The sequence below is a fragment of the Meles meles genome, chromosome 3 (assembly GCF_922984935.1).
Source record: "Meles meles chromosome 3, mMelMel3.1 paternal haplotype, whole genome shotgun sequence".
Taxonomy (NCBI): domain Eukaryota; kingdom Metazoa; phylum Chordata; class Mammalia; order Carnivora; family Mustelidae; genus Meles; species Meles meles.
The window spans coordinates 172874015-172892441 of NC_060068.1; the positions used below are offsets into that span (position 1 = coordinate 172874015).

The following is an 18427-nucleotide window of genomic DNA, read 5'->3' on the forward strand; positions in this document are numbered from 1 at the left end:
CAGTCCCTTACTTCCAAGCCGGAGGCAATGATGATGGCTCTGAGGCCACATAAAGCCACCTGGACTGAAGGGTGAAGCTGTTTCAAGCTCTTTCTGTGGTACACACCTTCCACCTCAGCAGCCCCACCAACCAAATTTAGAGAACTAAAACCGAAATCGCCCGTGGGTGAAATAGCCCAGTAGCGTCATGTCATAAATGAACCGAATTTTGTTTTACTCGGGAACTGATTTTACATGCCATATGTACGTAAGATGTGCCGTTCCCATTTAATATGTGCTTTTAAGAATCTATTATCTAAAATGATGAGGAAAAAGTCAGCTTTTCATGAACCACGCCTATTGGATAACCGGTCTGGCTACACGTGGAGTTACCTCAAATTCAAATTTAGAACTGCCAAAATTAGTCCTCTGCTTCTGCCAGAAGGTGTCTGGCTTGATTATCAGTGCGACATGAATGCAGCAGGGAAAGGACTCTTGCAGTATCTTCAGCAGAGGCTTAATGGAGTCCCACTTGGAACCGCGCATGTCCACGATCACTGTGAATCCTCGCTTGCACACCTCTTCACTAGAGAAAAAGAAAGAAACAGGTTTAAGCCATGCAACTCCTTCTCTGAGCAGAGTCCTACTGGGTGAGGCTGACTCTGTGACCCTCACCCTGATGTCTGTGGGGCTCCGTACTGTCAGGTGGGGATAAGTTGGGGGGGGGGGGGTGTCTCATCTTTTGCGTATTAAATAATCACACAAACTATCTCGGAACTATCACAGCAAAGGTCCTTGGTGAGCACTAATGCGGACAGACCCCTAACAGTGTGCACAGAGCCCAGGTGGGGAGGGTGACGGACCAATGAATAGCAGTCACAGGAGCCTCCCAGGATCACAGGCACTGAAACCACCCACACCACTGCACTGGGGATGGCGGGAGCTTTTCACTGCCCCGTTTTGTCCCCTTTAACTGGCTTGGGTCCTTAGCTGTCCCAGAGGTTCTCCAAGTAAGCTCCACTGATCTCTGGGGGTCCTTGGTGCCCTTCTGGCAGGGTCTTCGGAGTAAAGGGATTTTCACAGTAATGCTAAGATTTATTTGTCTTTTGCACGCGGTTGCACTGGTGACGCAAAGGCCATGGTGGTGATGAGGCTGGTCCTCAGCACCGGCCCAGCAAGTGCTAGAGCCTCTGTGCTCTTCCCCCCCACATTCTGGCCAATTTAAACAAAAAAGCCAGTTTCTCTTAACAATGACCCTGGAAAAGCAATAAAAATTATTAGTCTTATTAAGTCTCAACCCCTGAGTACATGAAAAATACAGGCAATGCACTTCTGCCATAAAGAAAATCCAAGAGTCAAAGTGTCCTTAAACACAGGTGAAAATACTCAGTCACACTTGGTTATAACTTCCGTGTTCCCGGGGAAGCTCTTAGGAAGGCTCTGGCACAGCCTTCCACTTCTGGAACAACCATAACCCTGTTTTGTGGTGGATTCACACAGTCCATGCAGGCTTCTGGTCCTAGCGCCAGACGTGAGCCGGATAATGACTGAAGGAAGGGATCTGGACACACACCTAAGACCCTGAGTGGGTAATGACAACTTTTTCACCCAGCGTGAATGTACTGGGCCCAGACAATGGAAAGACACTGGACATGTTTCTGCCTCGGGTAATCACCTGAGAAACTAAAACCTATTTCTAGTTATAAACTCGTATTAAATAAACTCAGAAAACTAATCTCTATCATCAAGTGTCATTAAAAAGCCAAAATAAAATAAGTCAAAATTAAAACCAATTTCATGCTCTCTTGCATTAGCTCACACCTTTACCCTTCCCTCCCCATCCCTGCAGAACGCCATTCGTTTCCTTATCTTGAGGCACACCATTACAGTAACTCGCTCCAAATTTCACAGACAGAAAGTTCCTATCACAGCTACACCCACGTAAGAGGCATGTCACAAAAAAATTCTACAAGTCTGTGGGGCACAGGTGCTGGAAACACGGTGTGGTAAGCCATCACGGGGACACAGACTGACAGCAGCCCAGCTTCTCAAAGGCGGAAACCGCCAGGAATGGTTTGATGACCTCCTGTCTGCCACTCCTACATGAATGGGAGCTCCAAATAAGTTAATGCTTGGCTCAGGCCCCTCTCATGATACCGCTTCTCCATGTCTCCAGTAGGTCCTGGGCCATAAACCAGGGAACAGCACAGCACGGACCTCCTTCGCAGATCCTAGAAGCAAACAGGGCTTCCAGAAAGATCTACTCAAATCTCCCAAGTCACTGCCATGGAGCATTCTGGGCCTCTTACGGTTCTGATGGGGTGTGCAATCTAGCAAGACCAGCCAGAGCACAGGGAGCCTGCCCTCGCAGAGACCCTCTACTCCGGACGCCCTATCTGCTGCCACACTCCAAAGGCAGGAGACCACACGCCAGGCCCCTGATGGCCTCAGTGGGTGCTGTCTGCTAGACTGACTTCAGCATCGGCCTTCACCAGATCAGGGTACGCTCTCAGGCAGACTGTATCTCTCCTCACAGAGCATGACACGGTGTGCACGGAACACGGCACAGCCCCTCCACTTGAAAGGGGCTGGAAAGGCATCCTGAGTAACTCCAGACTCAACAACAGGAACACATCAGAGAACACCACACCAGAAGGTGCCTGAGCTTACACAGTTCACAGAAGGCCTCACAATCCACCTTCCTCCACAAGCAAACCGACTACCCAGTGACTTCTAAATAATGAAAACTGCGCATGAACTGGGCTGGGAGGGCACAGCCTACCAATCCGTCTCTTTACCCAGTTAAAAGCCAGTCCTTGTTAAGAAAGCAGTGACTTGCAAAGATTCCCAAACCCAGTTCTATTCAGGAGCAGCTACGGAACGTGGGCAGCTGTCTCCGGGAGAAGGCACCCATGCCACTCCTCCACCAGAAGACACCGCTCGCTGGGACGTGTGACCATCCACCAAGTACTCTGGTACTTTCCTCTAAGAACCTCATTTCATTGTGAGATAAAGAAATGTTAGATAAAATTAACATCCCTTCTCAATGCTGGTCTCTGAAAAACAGAAATGCTCCTTAGTTTCTACATGAAGAAAGTACATTTTGATATGAATGTTCACAAATGAATCAATTTAAGTCTCACATTATTTTGCTAGTGACAAAAGAGAGTTTATCCACGTAGCTACTATAAATCATCCTAAAGAAGGCAAAATGCTCTAAAACATAATTAGTATATGTGTAATTCAAACAACAAGAGCAATAAACACCTAGAGATGTACCAAGACCGATGTTATTTTCATCACTGTGTGGGAATCCCAGTTAGACCACCAAGAAGTTCTACTGTGACTTGCTTCTCCTACACAAAGTTAATGGAAAGTTTCTTTGCAAATTGATTCTATGAAAGTCACTCCATTACTCCAATTGCTTTTATTTTTTTTTAATATTTTATTTATTTGACAGAGAGAAATCACAACTAGGCAGAGAGGCAGGCAGAGAAGTGGGGGAAGCAGACTCCCTGTGGAGCAGAGAGCCCGATGGGGCTCCATCCCAGGACCCTGGGATCATGACCTGAGCCGAAGGCAGAGGCTTTAACCCACTGAGCCACCCAGGCACCCTGCTTTTTTTTTTTTTTTTTAAGATTTTATTTATTTATCTGTCAGAGAGAGAGAGAGAGGATAAGCAGGCAGAGTGGCAGGCAGAGGCAGAGAGAGAAGCAGGCTCTCCGCTAAGCAAGGAGCCCAATGCGGAACTCGATCCCAGGACCCTGGGATCATTATCTGAGCCAAAGGCAGCGGCTTAACCGACCGAGCCACCCAGGCATCCTGCCCTTTTTTTTTTTTTAAAGGAGAGAGGAAGGAAAGGGAAGGTGACCCAAGTAATAATGCTCAAACTACTCATCACCTCAGATCACACTTACGATTACCTCTGAGGGCTACATTTTAAGAGGCACACAGACAGACAGAGGCCATGCAGAAGAAAAATGAGATAACCGGGCTCTAGAGCACATGTCAAAGGGAAAAATAAAAGAAGGGAAGTAGGACAAATGGAAATTATCCTACTTTTTCTGAGGGAGCTACTGTGTATCAGGCACTGCACTAGGCATGTGCATACAGAATCTTACTCCACGCTCACAATGATCCCAAGAAGTACTCATTACTATCACATTTCACAGATCAGGAAACTGATAAAAGGAACAGCTGGTCTGATTCTGCTGCCCATGCTTTCTGGACAGTGTACTTCTCCACATCTGGGAGCGGGGGGCCCTACAACTCTCCAGCTTGGGGGTGGCAAAAGGCCACCTTAATGCCACAGAAACTATCAGGGGTAATGGACAGGAAAAGAAGACTCATGACCCCCAGGACGATTTATACGGCTCTGGAACTATGCCTACAAAAAAATCAGACTTAAGTGCAAGCAAACCCACAAGTCAAAAAAAAATTCACACACCATCATTTTGCTGATGATTTTCTTGGCCCTAGTGCTCAGCTCTAACAAAACAATGTTCCTACTACCAGGCGCACAGTGGGGCGGAACAGCTCCTGTGTGGTCAGGGAGACTCACGGGTTCTGTTGCCGCTTCACTCCATATGAAACACTATGAGATTTCCCCATTATCATTTGAGAAACATATTCACGTGTTAATCCCACTTCTCTTATCTTTGACCGAGGACAAGGAACGTGACATTTCTTGTCACTTGGAATTATAAATACAAAAGCAAACTTAGGTGATGAAGTGGCCGTGCTCGACAACGGGTGGGGGGGGGGGGGTCACCTTCCACGCTTAGTATGCCTAAGAGAAATGATAAGAGGCTTGGGACTTTTTTTATTCCAGGGGACACTTAGAGAAAAACAAGACTGGTGACACTGATTGGTCCTCACTGACGCCGGATGGCAGGTATGTGGATGTCTGCTGTGTTGTCCTCACTACTTTTGTGTATGCTCATCACAATGAAGTTTTGTAGGCTCAGGCGGATCATCCCAATGATCTAAAACATACCTAAATCAAATGTTTGACAATATCAATGAAATAAAAGAAATTTTCAATAGTGATGATCAACCGAGATTTTTAAGCCAGAAAGCCAGTTGCCGCAATTATATACGGTCGTTCCATAGTTACACCGTATGACAAGTATCTCTCTGACGGGCAGAGATTTTTACATCGTCCCTTGTGCTTCCGCTTCCTCTCCCATGAGCAGCACAGCACCGAATGCACAGAGCTCCCGGAGTGGTCGTCATCAAACTATACTGTTCTTCAGAAATGACAGTGAGGGGCGCCTGGGTGGCTCAGCGGGTTAAAGCCTCTGCCTTCAGCTCAGGTCATGATCCCAGGGTCCTGGGATCGAGCCCCGCATCGGGCTCTCTGCTTGGCTGGGAGCCTGCTTCCTCCTCTCTCTCTCTCTGCCTGCCTCTCTGCCTACTTGTGATCTCTATCTGTCAAATAAATAAATCTTTAAAAAAAAAAAAAAAAAAAAAAAAAGAAATGACAGTGAGCAGGACGGAACCTCTGAAGCCCTTTTTAGCCCCGTGGTTTCAACAGTTCAACCGCCCGAGAAACACCGGAGTGCGGGGAGAGAGCGAACATTCACGCAGGGCTCTGTCGCGTGGTCACGGACGACCAAAGTGGTGGCTTTCGCGGAAACGACGCCCAAACAGGCGTCAGCAGGGCGGAGAGTCAACAGCCAAAGCGGACCTGCCCCGGCCACCGCCGAGCTGGGTCACAGCGGGGCACTGTGACTTGCTGCCTGGGCAGCCGAGGAGGCCAGCAGTGTCCCAGGCCGTGTGCCGGGGCGGGTGCAACGCACTGCCCTCAGCCTCCGGGAAGCCATCAGCACTGCCACTGACCGCCTTTAGGGCTGCCCTGCATGACGTGTCCATGACATCACGCCCCTCCCCCCCAGCCTGTGTACAACGACCGGGTTTGCCTGCGCACTCGCTGGTTCCGTCTCCGGGCACCGCTCCTGGCTGGAGCACAAGGACGACGCCCCCTTCCGGCGCGCGCCCGTCCTCCCGGCAGGGAAGCCGGCGCCCACGCCCAGACGCTCGGGGGACGCGGGCGCGCCGACCTGCTCAGCCTGCGTCCCCGCAGGATGCTCGTTTCCAAAAAGCCACCAGGAAGACGAGGCTTCGCCCGGTCTCGCGGCTCCTCAGCACCCGCGCGAACGACCGCCCCGTCACGCAGGGGGTGTCGGACTGAATGGCGCTGCCACCCCCGGCCCATCAGCTGGGAAAGACCCGCGCCGCCTCACAGACCTTACGCCACAAATGCAGAGGCTGCTTCCCGGAAACTGAAGCGGAGCACCGAGGCAGAGACGTAACATCGGCAACAGCCTCCTTTCTGGTCCCCCGGGGCGTCGTGGCCTCAGAGTCCCGAGGGACGGTCCGTCTGGGGCGCCACCTCCTCAGCCGGGCCCTGCCATCCCCCCACAACGCTCTCCAAGTGAGACGCCTACCTTCTCGTCCCCACACCCACACGTGCCGTCAGCGTGACACAACGGTCACAAAACACAGCGAAGGGCAGAGGGGCCGGTGCCCGTTCTGCTCTGGGTGGGCGCCGTGGACCCGTCTGGGACGGCCGCAGCAGGGACAAGCCCGCGGCGCCCGCGACTCACCTCGGGATACAGGCGAGGTAGGAGATGAGCCTGCGGAGGTCCTCCTGTCGTATTCTGTCGTGATTGCTGCGCGCCGGGAACGTTAGGATGGGGCCTCCCCGCTTGTCTCTGCCACCTGCAAAACAGCATGCGGAGCGCGCTTAGGCGCAGACGAGCGTCTGTACCTTCCCGTGGGTCCCCTCCAGCGTCACTTTTACGGGTGGAGAACGTTTCCACGTAGGTGGGCGCTGCTCCCCTGAAACCGCGGCCTCCTCCGCCTTCCCAGGCCCTCCCGTCGCCCCCCACACCCCCCCCCCCCCGGCATTCTAAGCTCCCTTTGCAATCAACCACATCGGGGTTTTTTTGGACAGACAGAGATCACAAGTAGGCAGAGAGGCAGGCAGAGAGAGAAGGGGAAGCAGGCTCCCTGCTGAGCAGAGAGCCTGACGCGGGGCTCGATCCCAGAATCCTGGAATCATGACCTGAGCCAAAGGCAGAGGCTTTAACCCACTGAGCCCCACCCAGGTGCCCACCACATCGGGGTTGAAGTCTTGAAAGAAAGAAACAGGAACGGACTTCAAACTTTATGCCAACGATGACCTTCATCATCTGGGATCTAGGGCAGCTTCCTCTCCTGAGGGCAGCACCTGACCCCAGTGGTCAAGCCTCACCAACCTCTCATACACAGCCACACAGACAGAGAGACTGGCATTTAAGAATTTTAAAACAGAACTAAATTAGCTTGAATTTAGAAAAATTACATCACATACAAAGTATAAATGTCGGGGGACTGTCTTGGCATAGGCAGATGTAACCCTCATGAACATACATACAATCCTCATGAGGCCTGTGGGTATCACTGAATACTTCCGGTGAAGTTTCCAGAAGTATTCTATTACTCCACCAATGTTTTCAGAAAATAAAACAGAGAAGGAAAATCTAGCCCTCCCAAGAGGATCTTTCCTTCGATTCACAGCTCTGGTCATGTGTCCTCAGAGGTAGAGCAGTAAGACCACAAAATTCAAGCCACAGCATGAAACCCCTCATTATTTTCTCATCTTATTTACTTCATTAGCAGAGGTAAAGCTAAAAAGCAAGCAAACATTAACAACAGAAACCCGGATTCTCTCCTTTTAGAAAAGCCAAAAAAGGATTCAGCACAAGATGTTGGTATTTTAAAAACATATTTCAGCAATATGGATTTTCACAATTTCCTAGAATGATTAATAATCCCTCTGAACAATAATGAAACTCAATTTTGATTCTGAACACTTAAAATGATCCACATGTACTGTGAGGTCATGCAATCTAGAAAAGTGTTAAATTATTTATAAATCCATTTATAAATGGGAACAACACAAAACCACAGCCACTGATACATGCTAGGTATGGTATCAAGTCCTTCACATGTGCTCGGATTTCAACAGCACAATGACCCTGTCAAGAGGTTTTACCCTTCCAGCTTTATAATTAAAGATACTAAAGCTCAAAGTGCTTAAATAAAGACGGGGGGGGGGGGGGGGCCTCCTAAGAAGAGCATGCAACTCTTGATCTCAGGGTCGTGAGGGTTCACGTGCCATGTTGGGTGTAGAGATTACTTAAAATAAATAAACGAAACTACAAAAAAAAAAAAAAAAAAAGACAAGGGGACTATTTCACATGGTCATAGGTGGGCTCTTTGCCCTGACAAAAACTTATAAAAATTTTCAAACTAGTGGCTTTAAATCTCTCTAAAGTAGTGAAATGTCAGGATAAATGAATGATGGTTCCTGCGCTTTTCAATGAATGAAAGGTACTATTAAAAGTAAGCAGCAGTTCTGTTATAAATGCCAGAATGTAATCTTCTGAAATATCAGACAGTATTTTTAGGGTCAAATCAATGGCCCTAGTTTTGGGGAAGTAACTCTTATCCCCCAGATAAGAAAGGCAACAATTCAGTATTTTTTAAAAATCTCCCAACATCTTTGATACTTTCCAAAAAGAGACTTGGTCTCCTTGATCAAAAAATACTGTGTTTTGGGGAGCCTGAGTGGTTTTGTCAGTTAAGTGTCTGCCTTTGGCTCAGCATCTGCCTTTGGCTCAGGTCACAATCCCAGGGTCCTGGGATCAAGGCCTGCATCAGTCTCCCTGCTCAGCGGAGAGTCTGCTTCTCTCTCTCCCTTTCCCCCTGCTTGTTCTGGCTCTCTCGAATAAATAAAGTCTTCAAAAAAATATAGTGGAACACCATATTTTTCAAAAATTTGAGTTCTTAAAAATAAAGTATGATATTTGGGTTAAAATACTCACACCACTTTTGATAAACAGAATAGCGTCTAACATTTTTCTGGACCACCATTCTGAATTTTTTAAATGCAACATTAATATCTGATTCAGCAGGGAGACTAGATGACAATGACCCATGCTCAACCCTCCTCCCTCTGCGGTCATCATATCTCACCAAGCAAGCAAAGGAATGCTCCACCGTGGGTGTGAAAAGTAGAATCCAAAGCCTGCCCTTCAAAGACACTCACACAGGCAATCAACAGGTGTGCACACCGCACGCAGCCATCGGCTCACACAGAAGTGAGAAGGAAGCGCAAGGGTGTGCACAGGTCCTGACTGCCTGTTGTACCGCTTCACCTTTTAACTAGAGATTCCCCCCAGCTGGTAGCGCTAATGAGGTGTCCCCTGAGAGCTGCCAGGAAGCTCATCCACCAAACAGGCTCTCACTTACGTCCTGAAGAAAAGCTTCTATAAACCCAAATTTGACCTTTAAGAGGAAGAAAAAAAATTCACTTTGTCTTTTTCCTTTTCGCAGAACAGAGCTTCAGAAAACTCACTAGAATCAGGCTCTCTGCTCAGCGGGGAGCCTGCTTCTTCCTCCTCTCTCTCTGCCTCTCTGCCTACTTGTGATCTGTCAAATAAATAAAATCTTAAAAAAAAAAAAAACTCACTAGAATAGTTTTAAAACGTCATCAAAAATCACGTACGAAGTAAAAACTGCATATTCTTTATTTAAGTAATTTAATGATTGGCTTTCACTTGCTACCCTCCCTGCATCAGGGCGCATCTTCCAACGACCTGTGGTGTGTCGCCGTCAGTGAACGGCAGGTGCCCAATCTCCATCTGCTGACCCTCCCAGGGAGGTTTGTTTTTTTTTTAATATTTTATTTTATTTGACAGACAGAAATCACAACTAGGCAGAGAGGCAGGCAGAGAGAGAGGAGGAAGCAGGCTCCCTGCGGAGCAAAGAGCCCGATGTAGGGCTCGATCCCAGGACCCTGGGATCATGACCTGAGCTGAAGGCAGAGGCTTTAACCCACTGAGCCACCCAGGCGCCCCCTCCCAGGGAGGTTTAAAAAAGAAAAACCTGAGAGCCGAAGAGACACAGTATTAGTTCAAAGCATCCTGGGCTCTGAACCTCGAGGAGCCTCAAGTCAACGCCACAGATGCGTTCGCCAAGCTTTAACACGGTGCCAACGTCACAAACGGGAAGGTACATAAATGAACGCTGCCCAGGCTGTGAAATAGAAGAGCGACTGCCTGAAAGTTCTCGTTCCGGAGAAAGTAACAGGAGTGAGGCTGCAGCTCATGGAAGCTTCGCCTGCCGGATACACTCGGACGACAGGACGTCCACTTGCAGCCCCAAGGGGAGGCAGGTGGGACACACGGCGGTCTCGCGGCACAGACGGGAAACCCAGCGCCTGGGTTTCTGCCACGAAAAGGGCAAGAAATCCGTGTCCTGCACCTACCAATGTCCAGTACATCTGAGAGCGGCACAGCCTCTGGACTGCTCCATGCCTGTCCTCAAATCTAGCAGCTCGTTAAGGGTTAGCTGCCTGCCCAAGTGCTGTTTTAGTCAAACCAAACCAAACAGAAAGTGTGGTTTTTGTTCATAACGACACTGTTTATTTTCAACTCTTACAATTCTCTCCAGACCCCATTATATTTCTGCAAGGCACCTCTCCCCTTCTAGTACATCATCTGACTGACACAGTCTTTTCCTTTGTCTGTCCCGCCCGCTAAGTGAAGTTCTACGGAGGCAGGGCGTCTGCTCATTCACGGACGTCAGCACACACCTGCGAGGCCTCAGAGGCGACCAGAACAAAGAGCAGACTCGATACATACCAGCTAAATGAATGGATTCCTCATCTGTACTTCACACAAAGGCAATTCGAAATACCTATCATCGGGATCAGGAAGTTAAAAACAGACATGCCTGATGAACTTTCCTATAGAAACACAGAGGTAGGGGCGCCCGGCAGGGGCAAGGGCTGGGGAGGGGGGTGCGGTGGGTTAAGCGTTTGACTCTTGATTTCGGCTCAGGCTGTGATCTCTGCTCAGGTCGTGATCTCAGGGTCCTGGGATCCAGCCCGGCATCAGGCTCTGTGCTCAGCATCAAGTCTGCTTGACATTCTCTCCCCCTCGCCCTCTGCCCCCCCACCTGTGTTCTCTCTCTCCCCTCAAGTAAATGTTTTACACACACAAACAAACACACACACACACACACTAAACAGAGGTTCTTGTCAACATGAGAAAGAAAGCGGAGAAAGTCCTGCATTATGGTTCCAGCCATCTGCGTGACCCTTCCTCAAACCCAGTGATGCTTATTTTCCTCTTCTGAAAGGGAAAAGCCCAGGGCATCTGGGCTGTGGAGAAGCACGGCCCAGAATGACCACAGAAGCAGCTAGCTTCAGAGCTGCCCCTTTTTCTTTAAATCAATTAAGAACTCACCTTTCATCCTTCTCTTCAAAGGCGGGCATACCTGCTTTGAAGACTATGAGGTTGATCTCAGTGAACCAACTGTATTTGTCTTGTATGGCCCTTGTTTGAATCTCTGGATTACAATACAACCTGGAAAATGATTCTTTATGCTCCCGCCCCTGCCCAAAGAATGGTCTAACTCACTGATCATGAAAAGCAGAGCTTTTCAAAGAAAGCTCTGAAAAGGCACAGTTTGTGAAGGAGAAATTACGGCTGCCACCTATTAAGGCTGCTGTCAACTAAGAAAACTCTGTTACAAAGGTGTTCGCCGGGCCACTGCTCTCGGAGGGGCGAAGGAGCAGCTGCACAGCCCGGTACCCTCCCACACGCGCCTCCTGCAGCCCTGTCCTGAGAACTAGTATTTGGAAGGAAGACTCTTAAGGGGACCTTTGACGGGGCGCTTGGAGAGCCTCTGGCAATTCCCGGTCTTGGTCTGTCACCGTGGCCTCAGACAGTGCCAGGGACTAACCAGAATCTCCAAGATGGATGGGTGGTGCCCTTCTCTTTCCAGAAAATGCAGAACTCAGCAAAACTGGAACAAGAGGAACTATGGTCAAAAGCCCCAGTACCAATAGCAAACCTCTTGGCAATCAAAACCCACACTCCTTTCAACACCCACACTTGCAAAGGTGAATGATGTTCACTTTGCCCTGCCTCAAAAATTCTTTCTGAAAAAGCAACCCAAATGTCTATCAATAGGCAGCCAACTGAACCAATATGCTATATACCCACAATCCAGTTTAAACAACCGTAAAAGCAATGTGGCATCTCTGTATGTACTAATACTCTGTTCTCCAGAATACTGTTAAAATAAAACCGTAAGCAGAGAAAATGGCCCATAAATACATGACTGTTTATCTTGGGGAGGGAGGAGAGAGCTCCTGTTTTACAAGTATAAGAAAAAAAAAAAAGACTAAAGAAAACAGAAACAAAAAAGGTTTCCTTTGGTGGAGGAAAGGCACGGGGGTTGATGAGGCAGGGTGAAAAATCTGCATTTCTTTGTATTTTAATTTTTTTTAGTTTTTAATCCTGGAATGATGTACACATTTTACTTAATACTGATGCAAGATTAGGTGGTTGTTTTTTTAAGCTTTAAAACTATAAAAACAAAATGAAACATGTGATCTGGAGTTTCAAGTTGGCCGGAACTTGACCCACACAGAGAGGAGCTATTCTATGTGATTTTAAAGCACGGTAACAGGACCATATGTTCCCAGGGGCATATACCCTTAGGACAACAGAAATATTAGATGACATCTGGTAGTCACTGCGTGGCAGTAACATCAGTATTACAATGTGAATAAGCAATTACGTTGAGGGGGGCAGGAAAGCGGATTTTTAGTATAAGGAAAAAGAGATACAAATATAAAGTCAAAGAAAAATACCTGTAATTCTAAATCTGAATTAGAAACTTTAGTTATGAAGTCATGATATCCTACTTAAAAAAAAAAATTATCTACACATGTATTTCCTAGATGTGTCCACTGAAGAGCACCGGAACGGTGACTCAGCCGGGAACAGAGAACTCCCCTAGCACCTTGCGCCTTTCTCCTACACAGAAGAGCCAGCACACCTTGGAGGGATGGCTGGCACCTGATGCGGAACGGGGACAGACGAGCTAGGCTGGAAACATCCTGTCTCAGCAGCAAAAAGAGAACCTGCAGGGCTGCACTGCATGGACTCAGGAGCCAATCTGAAGACACTCCCATTGGATCAAAGAGAGAAAAATTTAACTTCTTAAGAGATTTTTAAAAATTGGCAATTAATTGAAACACATCAAAAATTAAAAAGCAAAAGGTTCTTTTTTTTAATCAGTCTGAAATAACTAATGGTTATTTTTCATTAGACCAAAAACTGGTAAAGGACAAGAATCAATCATTTAACCTTTTTTTCTTGTATTAACTGTGTTCTCAGGATAACCAAGAAACTGATGATGGGACTTTTATTTTTTTTCTTTTTTTTTTTTAATTAATGGGTTGTTTTTTTTGTTTTTTAAATCTGACAGACAGAGATCACAACAAGTAGGCAGACAGGTAGGCAGAGAGAGAGAGAGGAGGAAGCAGGCTCCCTGCTGAGCAGAGAATCCGATGTGGGGCTCAATCCCAGGACCCTGGGATCATGACCCGAGCAGAAGGCAGAGGCTTTAACCCACTAAGCCACCCAGGCACCCCAATGGGACATTTCTTTTTTTAAAATATTTAAGTTGATGAAGAAGAAAGAAGTAATCAGAATGTCACTATTCTGCAACTGTGAAAAATACTAGTTCTAAACCATGATCGTCGATGAATGCTTGACATCATAAAAAAAGAAACAGTCAGACTCCCCCAGTAAAACTCCCAGTAGGACTATCTGCCACCACCCATTAAGGATTTTTGCCTTCTTCCTACAAAATGTAAGCTAGGTCTGATCAAGCCTCAAGACCCAGCTTCTAGTTTATAGGAAACAACAGGGGAAGGAGATTATGTTAGATGGCCACCCACAGGTGCAAAGAGCAAAAGCTAAAATGTAGGGAAATCTGCAGGAAAACACATAGTTTCCTCACCTAATAATTAACATAAGGGGAAAAGACAAAAAGGAGAAGGAGTAAGAACCTACAGATTGAGAAACAGAGTGATCAACCAACTGCCATGTATATCCTGTGAAACAAATTATGACACAAGCAGGAAAATTTGAATACCGATTGGGCTTTTTTTTGTATTAAAAAATTACTACTCATTTTTTAGGTCTCTTAATGGTATTTGAGGTTTTTTCCTAAAGCTTTTACAGGCATACACATGACAAAATTATTGAAGTGAACCATGGTTTCTAGAAATTCTTTCCTTTTGGATGCTGAAATGTTTTTTGATTAAAAAGTTAAGGGGGAAAAAAGCGTTCTTAATTCTGATGGTAGTCTGTGAGTTCTTTTGCAGCCCAAACCCTAACCCCTAGTGGCACAGGGCTGACATTTTATATATATACACATGTGCATATGTATATATGTGTATATATTTATATACATAGATGATGTCCACACTACAATATATAACACATATATTTAATATATATTAAATAAAATGTTAAATATATACTATCAAACACTGCTTTTACTGCCCCTACTTCTGACCTGAAGCATGAAGTCAGGTTTTACCTGCAGGACTTTGCAGGAGTTAGGAAGGACTTTGCTGTCTTACCTGTATGTGGTGAGGTCTGCTTTCTACAGTACCTAGAGATGAGACTAAGAATCAAAAATATTCAAGTTCAAAGAATCCCCACTGGGTTTTTAGAGCTTTTGACCTAATAAGTATCTCAAGGAATCGCTGATCTCTTGGCCTGCTTTTTCAGAGCCCTAGTTATTCCACTTAAATTTACTAAAAGCTACTCATACAGAGAGCTTTTACAAACGTACCACAATAAATATCCCCTAATATTTAAAAAAAAAAAAAAAGTGGGGTGAGAGGAGAAAAGTAGATTAGCAGTTGCCCGAGCCAGGTGGTAGAGGAAATGGGGCCTGAGCATGGGGCTCTTTTGAAGGTAATCAAAGTGTTCTGGAATCAGACCATGGTGATAGTTTCATAACCTTGTGAGTACCCTAAAATCCACTAAAGCATACACATTTAAAGGGCAGATTTTATGGTTGTGAATTATATCTCAATAAAACAGATTTTAGAAATCAGGATCAGAGGTATACATTTTTCAAAGATTTATTGCTTCACTGTAAACCTTTTACACACATAAAGAAATCACTATGCAAGTAACGAATTTGTTTTTAATTTAGTGGGGTTTTTTTCCTTTTCCCTTCCTAAATGAAATAACAGCAAGCCTAAAAAATCAGCAAATGACATCAGCTAACATAACGTGCCAATTCTGATCATAAAGTAGGAAATACTACAAATTGTGATGGCAGCTACCAACTTCACTTAACCAACACAACTGGAGAAAGTCCCACCATCCCTAATACTGAAAAAATGGTTCCAGATTAGTCTGCTGCCACGCACAACTTCCCTCCCCACTAAAGAGATCCAACTTTAATTAATCCTGCAGAATTCAAGGTTTGAGTAAAGAGTCATGACAAACACTGAAAGACCGATGATTTTATTTCTTCGATTAGTTAAAAGGGAAACAGCTTTAATTCTGATAGTGACTTGGACAAAAATGATATCAAATGAGGCATTCTGTATTAAATGCCTAAGGGAAAATGAGTACAAATAAAAATCATCAACCTTAACCTTCCCGTGCTCTGGACATGCCCATCTCTGGGTGCTTAACCAAAGAAGCAAGCGCTCTCACCACAGATGCAGACTTTAGACATTAAAAAAAAACTGCAGAACATCTGGAATTGGCTCTAGGCCCTCCTACAGACGCCTCTGTCATTTATAAACAGAGTCTTTTCACTATAACAACTTTAAAATCCATCTGCAAACTACAAAAGCAGGAGTCGACAAAGTGCGGCACGAGTCCATTTCGTGCCGTCTGTTACTGAGTGATTAGGAACGCGCAAAGCCTACTTTCAAAACTCAGTGTAACAGAAGCCAGGAGGGGCATTTTCTGCAGCATGTATTCCCAACTACCAAAAGTGTCCTCTTCTTTCCGTGAACTTCTATTTACAGTCCAAATGTATTCTGAATTAGACTCACTTGAGCCAAATCATCAAAAAAGTGTTTAGGAGGGGCGCCAGGAAACACCACTGGCCGTCAAGGCGAGATTAGCAGCAGCACCACGGGGAGCGGTGTCCTAAATACAGCCCCGTTCCATGGCCAAGGGGACACACCCAACATATAAAAGCAGCTGGCGGTGTTATACATTTAAAATAAAATGTGTTCAAAAGGAGACATCAGATCAGCATATTACGCCTGTTTGAGAAAGATAAAAAAATTATCGGAGAAACACACCCAGGAAGACTGTCTGAAAGCACGTGACAATCCACACATTCACTTCCTGCTACAACAGAGCAGAAAACTCTGCAGACCTTTGTTTTGTAATAAGTGAACTGGGGCCAAAAAGTAAGATACCCAATGGCTCTTCTGTTCATCTAGGAGGGAGCCCTCAAAGAAACAGTCCCCAAAAGCCCAATGTGGACCCTCCAGTGCTCCAAGGCCCAAGAGACTGGCCGAGACTGTCCTCACCCCAAAGGGCCAGGCAGTACAGGTAAGTGGAGGACCCAGTTGGCAGAGATCACGAGGACTTTAACAGTCCATAACACAGGTTCTAGGAACTCCAGGGTGAGGGGACAAGAAACCAAAGCAAGGAATTCGGGACACATCCAGTAAGGCCACGTTCCCATCTCTTCCAGGAAGATGATGGACTTTTACTTTTTTTTAAAGATTATATTTATTTATCTGACAGAGACAGAGAGAGAGAGAGCAGAGGCAGGAGGAGCAGCAGGCAGAGGGAAAGGGAGAAGCAGATTCCTCCCCACTGAGATCATGACCTGAGCCAAAGGCAGACACTTAACAGACTGAGCCACCCCGGCACCCAGATGATGGACTTTTAAATTTCTGAACAATCAGTTGTTTCACTTAACTGAATGAGGAAAAACATCAAATGTCGGTTAAGTGACAGACACAAACATATCTCACTCCCCAGTACCATCTGACTTATACTGTGCCTACCCACTAGGAGAAAATACTTCGGGCACTGCTTTCTCAGGAAAATGATGTAAGAAGAAAGCAATCAAAGATCTACTGAAACACAGTGTTTTTATGTGTGTGGCAGGTGAGTTAGCATGGTATTTCAGACTCTTGACACTGTATCAGAAGCAGAAGAAACAGCAAGCAGATTAGAAAGTTCAACTTTACCTGAAAGGTACGCAACTTTTTCCTTTAAAATTGGCAAAACATCCATAGCTTTCATTTCATCATTTTTTCGAAACCCTGAAATACATAAGGAGAAATTCAAGTTACTAGGTTGCTTGAGTGACATTTAAACTTCTTACCCCATCTATCCAATGCCAACACAGCAGCTTTACTCACACCCATTAAATCAGCTTTAGAAATAGCATTTCAAAGCATCTGAATTCTATGAAGGAAAGGCCGTGATCACAGAATTATTTTCTATTTTAATGTCAAACAAGGATTTGCACACAGACCCAAAGGCTCCGGTACCAAGCAGGCTCCAGGCCACTTGTAACAATAAAGATCTGGTCCCCAAAAACACAGGATATGAAACCAGTCCAGAGCGTTTCAAAATTCTTCGTCTGGATCCTGTATATGAACGCAAATAAATGAGCAATATCGTGTTTTAAACACAGGTATTGGTGGCACACTGAAGCCTCTAGGGGGCGCTCAAAGCCGCCTCCGCCTCCTCGCAGCCTCCTCCTCCCAGAGTCCAGAGTGGTTAAAAATAAACAGTGGCAGTGAGGAGAGCAGGGATTATAAATAGCAGGGGACTGGCCACAGCTCCCTTCAGGCTCTATCCTTCCAGGCTTTCTGGGTCATGCCCCCCGGGAGGAATGTCACTGGCTACTGGGGTAAGATGGCCCAGTACCACCTGCTTCGGAAGGTGGCTGAGACCCTCTTCTCACTGTGAAACTAACTCTCCCTACAACCAATATTGTCAAAGGCAAGTGGAGAGATAGATCATGGAAGAGAAGCACGAAATAAGCAATAGAGGCCAAGCCAACATCCATCTAAGATAAGGAATTCTCGAAGCCCGCACGTGTCTGGCCGGGCTCGCCAGGGCAAAGGCCCACAGGCGAGTCTGGGGTCAAAAATGTTCATGCTCATAATAATGACTTGCAATGTTTCTCCCGGAGGTCTCAAATGGGAAATCTGGGTTCGGGATGCTGGCCATCCTCATCAAAACAAGAAAATATCATTACTGGCCGAGTAATCTCTAGGAAAAATAAAAGACTACTGCCCCATCGCATTTTCCTGTTTGTTTTTGCCAAAACAGTACAAGGAATGCTCCAGACTGGTAGCTTGGTAAAACAATGCAAGGCAGACCTGGGTTAGGAGAGCAAGGCAGGCTCTCTCTCAGTGACCTGGGGCTTTCTGTGACATGTCTGAGTAGCCCCTGGGGGACCAGGCCTGCCTGCCACAGAGGACACCCATAAAAAAGTCAGCAGTCTCAAGGCTGCAGAGTAACCCAGAGCAGGGCGACATGCTTGGGCAAAAGGGAATGGCACTGGGAGCGAGGGACTG

At 46.3% G+C, this 18427-nt stretch overlaps 1 protein-coding gene across 2 annotated transcripts in view; it reads right to left on the reverse strand.

Moving 5' to 3' along the window:
- Nucleotides 1–17207, reverse strand: part of TRIO (trio Rho guanine nucleotide exchange factor) — a 225404-nt gene extending 208197 nt beyond the window's left edge. Inside the window, exons 1-3 of one of the 2 annotated variants that reach the window (XM_046000363.1) lie at nucleotides 17084–17207; nucleotides 6588–6702; nucleotides 373–565 (exon numbers count right to left, since the gene is read on the reverse strand). In XM_046000363.1, the coding sequence (XP_045856319.1) occupies nucleotides 373–565; nucleotides 6588–6702; nucleotides 17084–17207 (432 nt within the window). The remainder of the gene's footprint in view (nucleotides 1–372; nucleotides 566–6587; nucleotides 6703–17083) is intronic. The other variant, XM_046000365.1, reaches the window with a different exon arrangement.
- Nucleotides 17208–18427: the final 1220 nt, after the last annotated feature.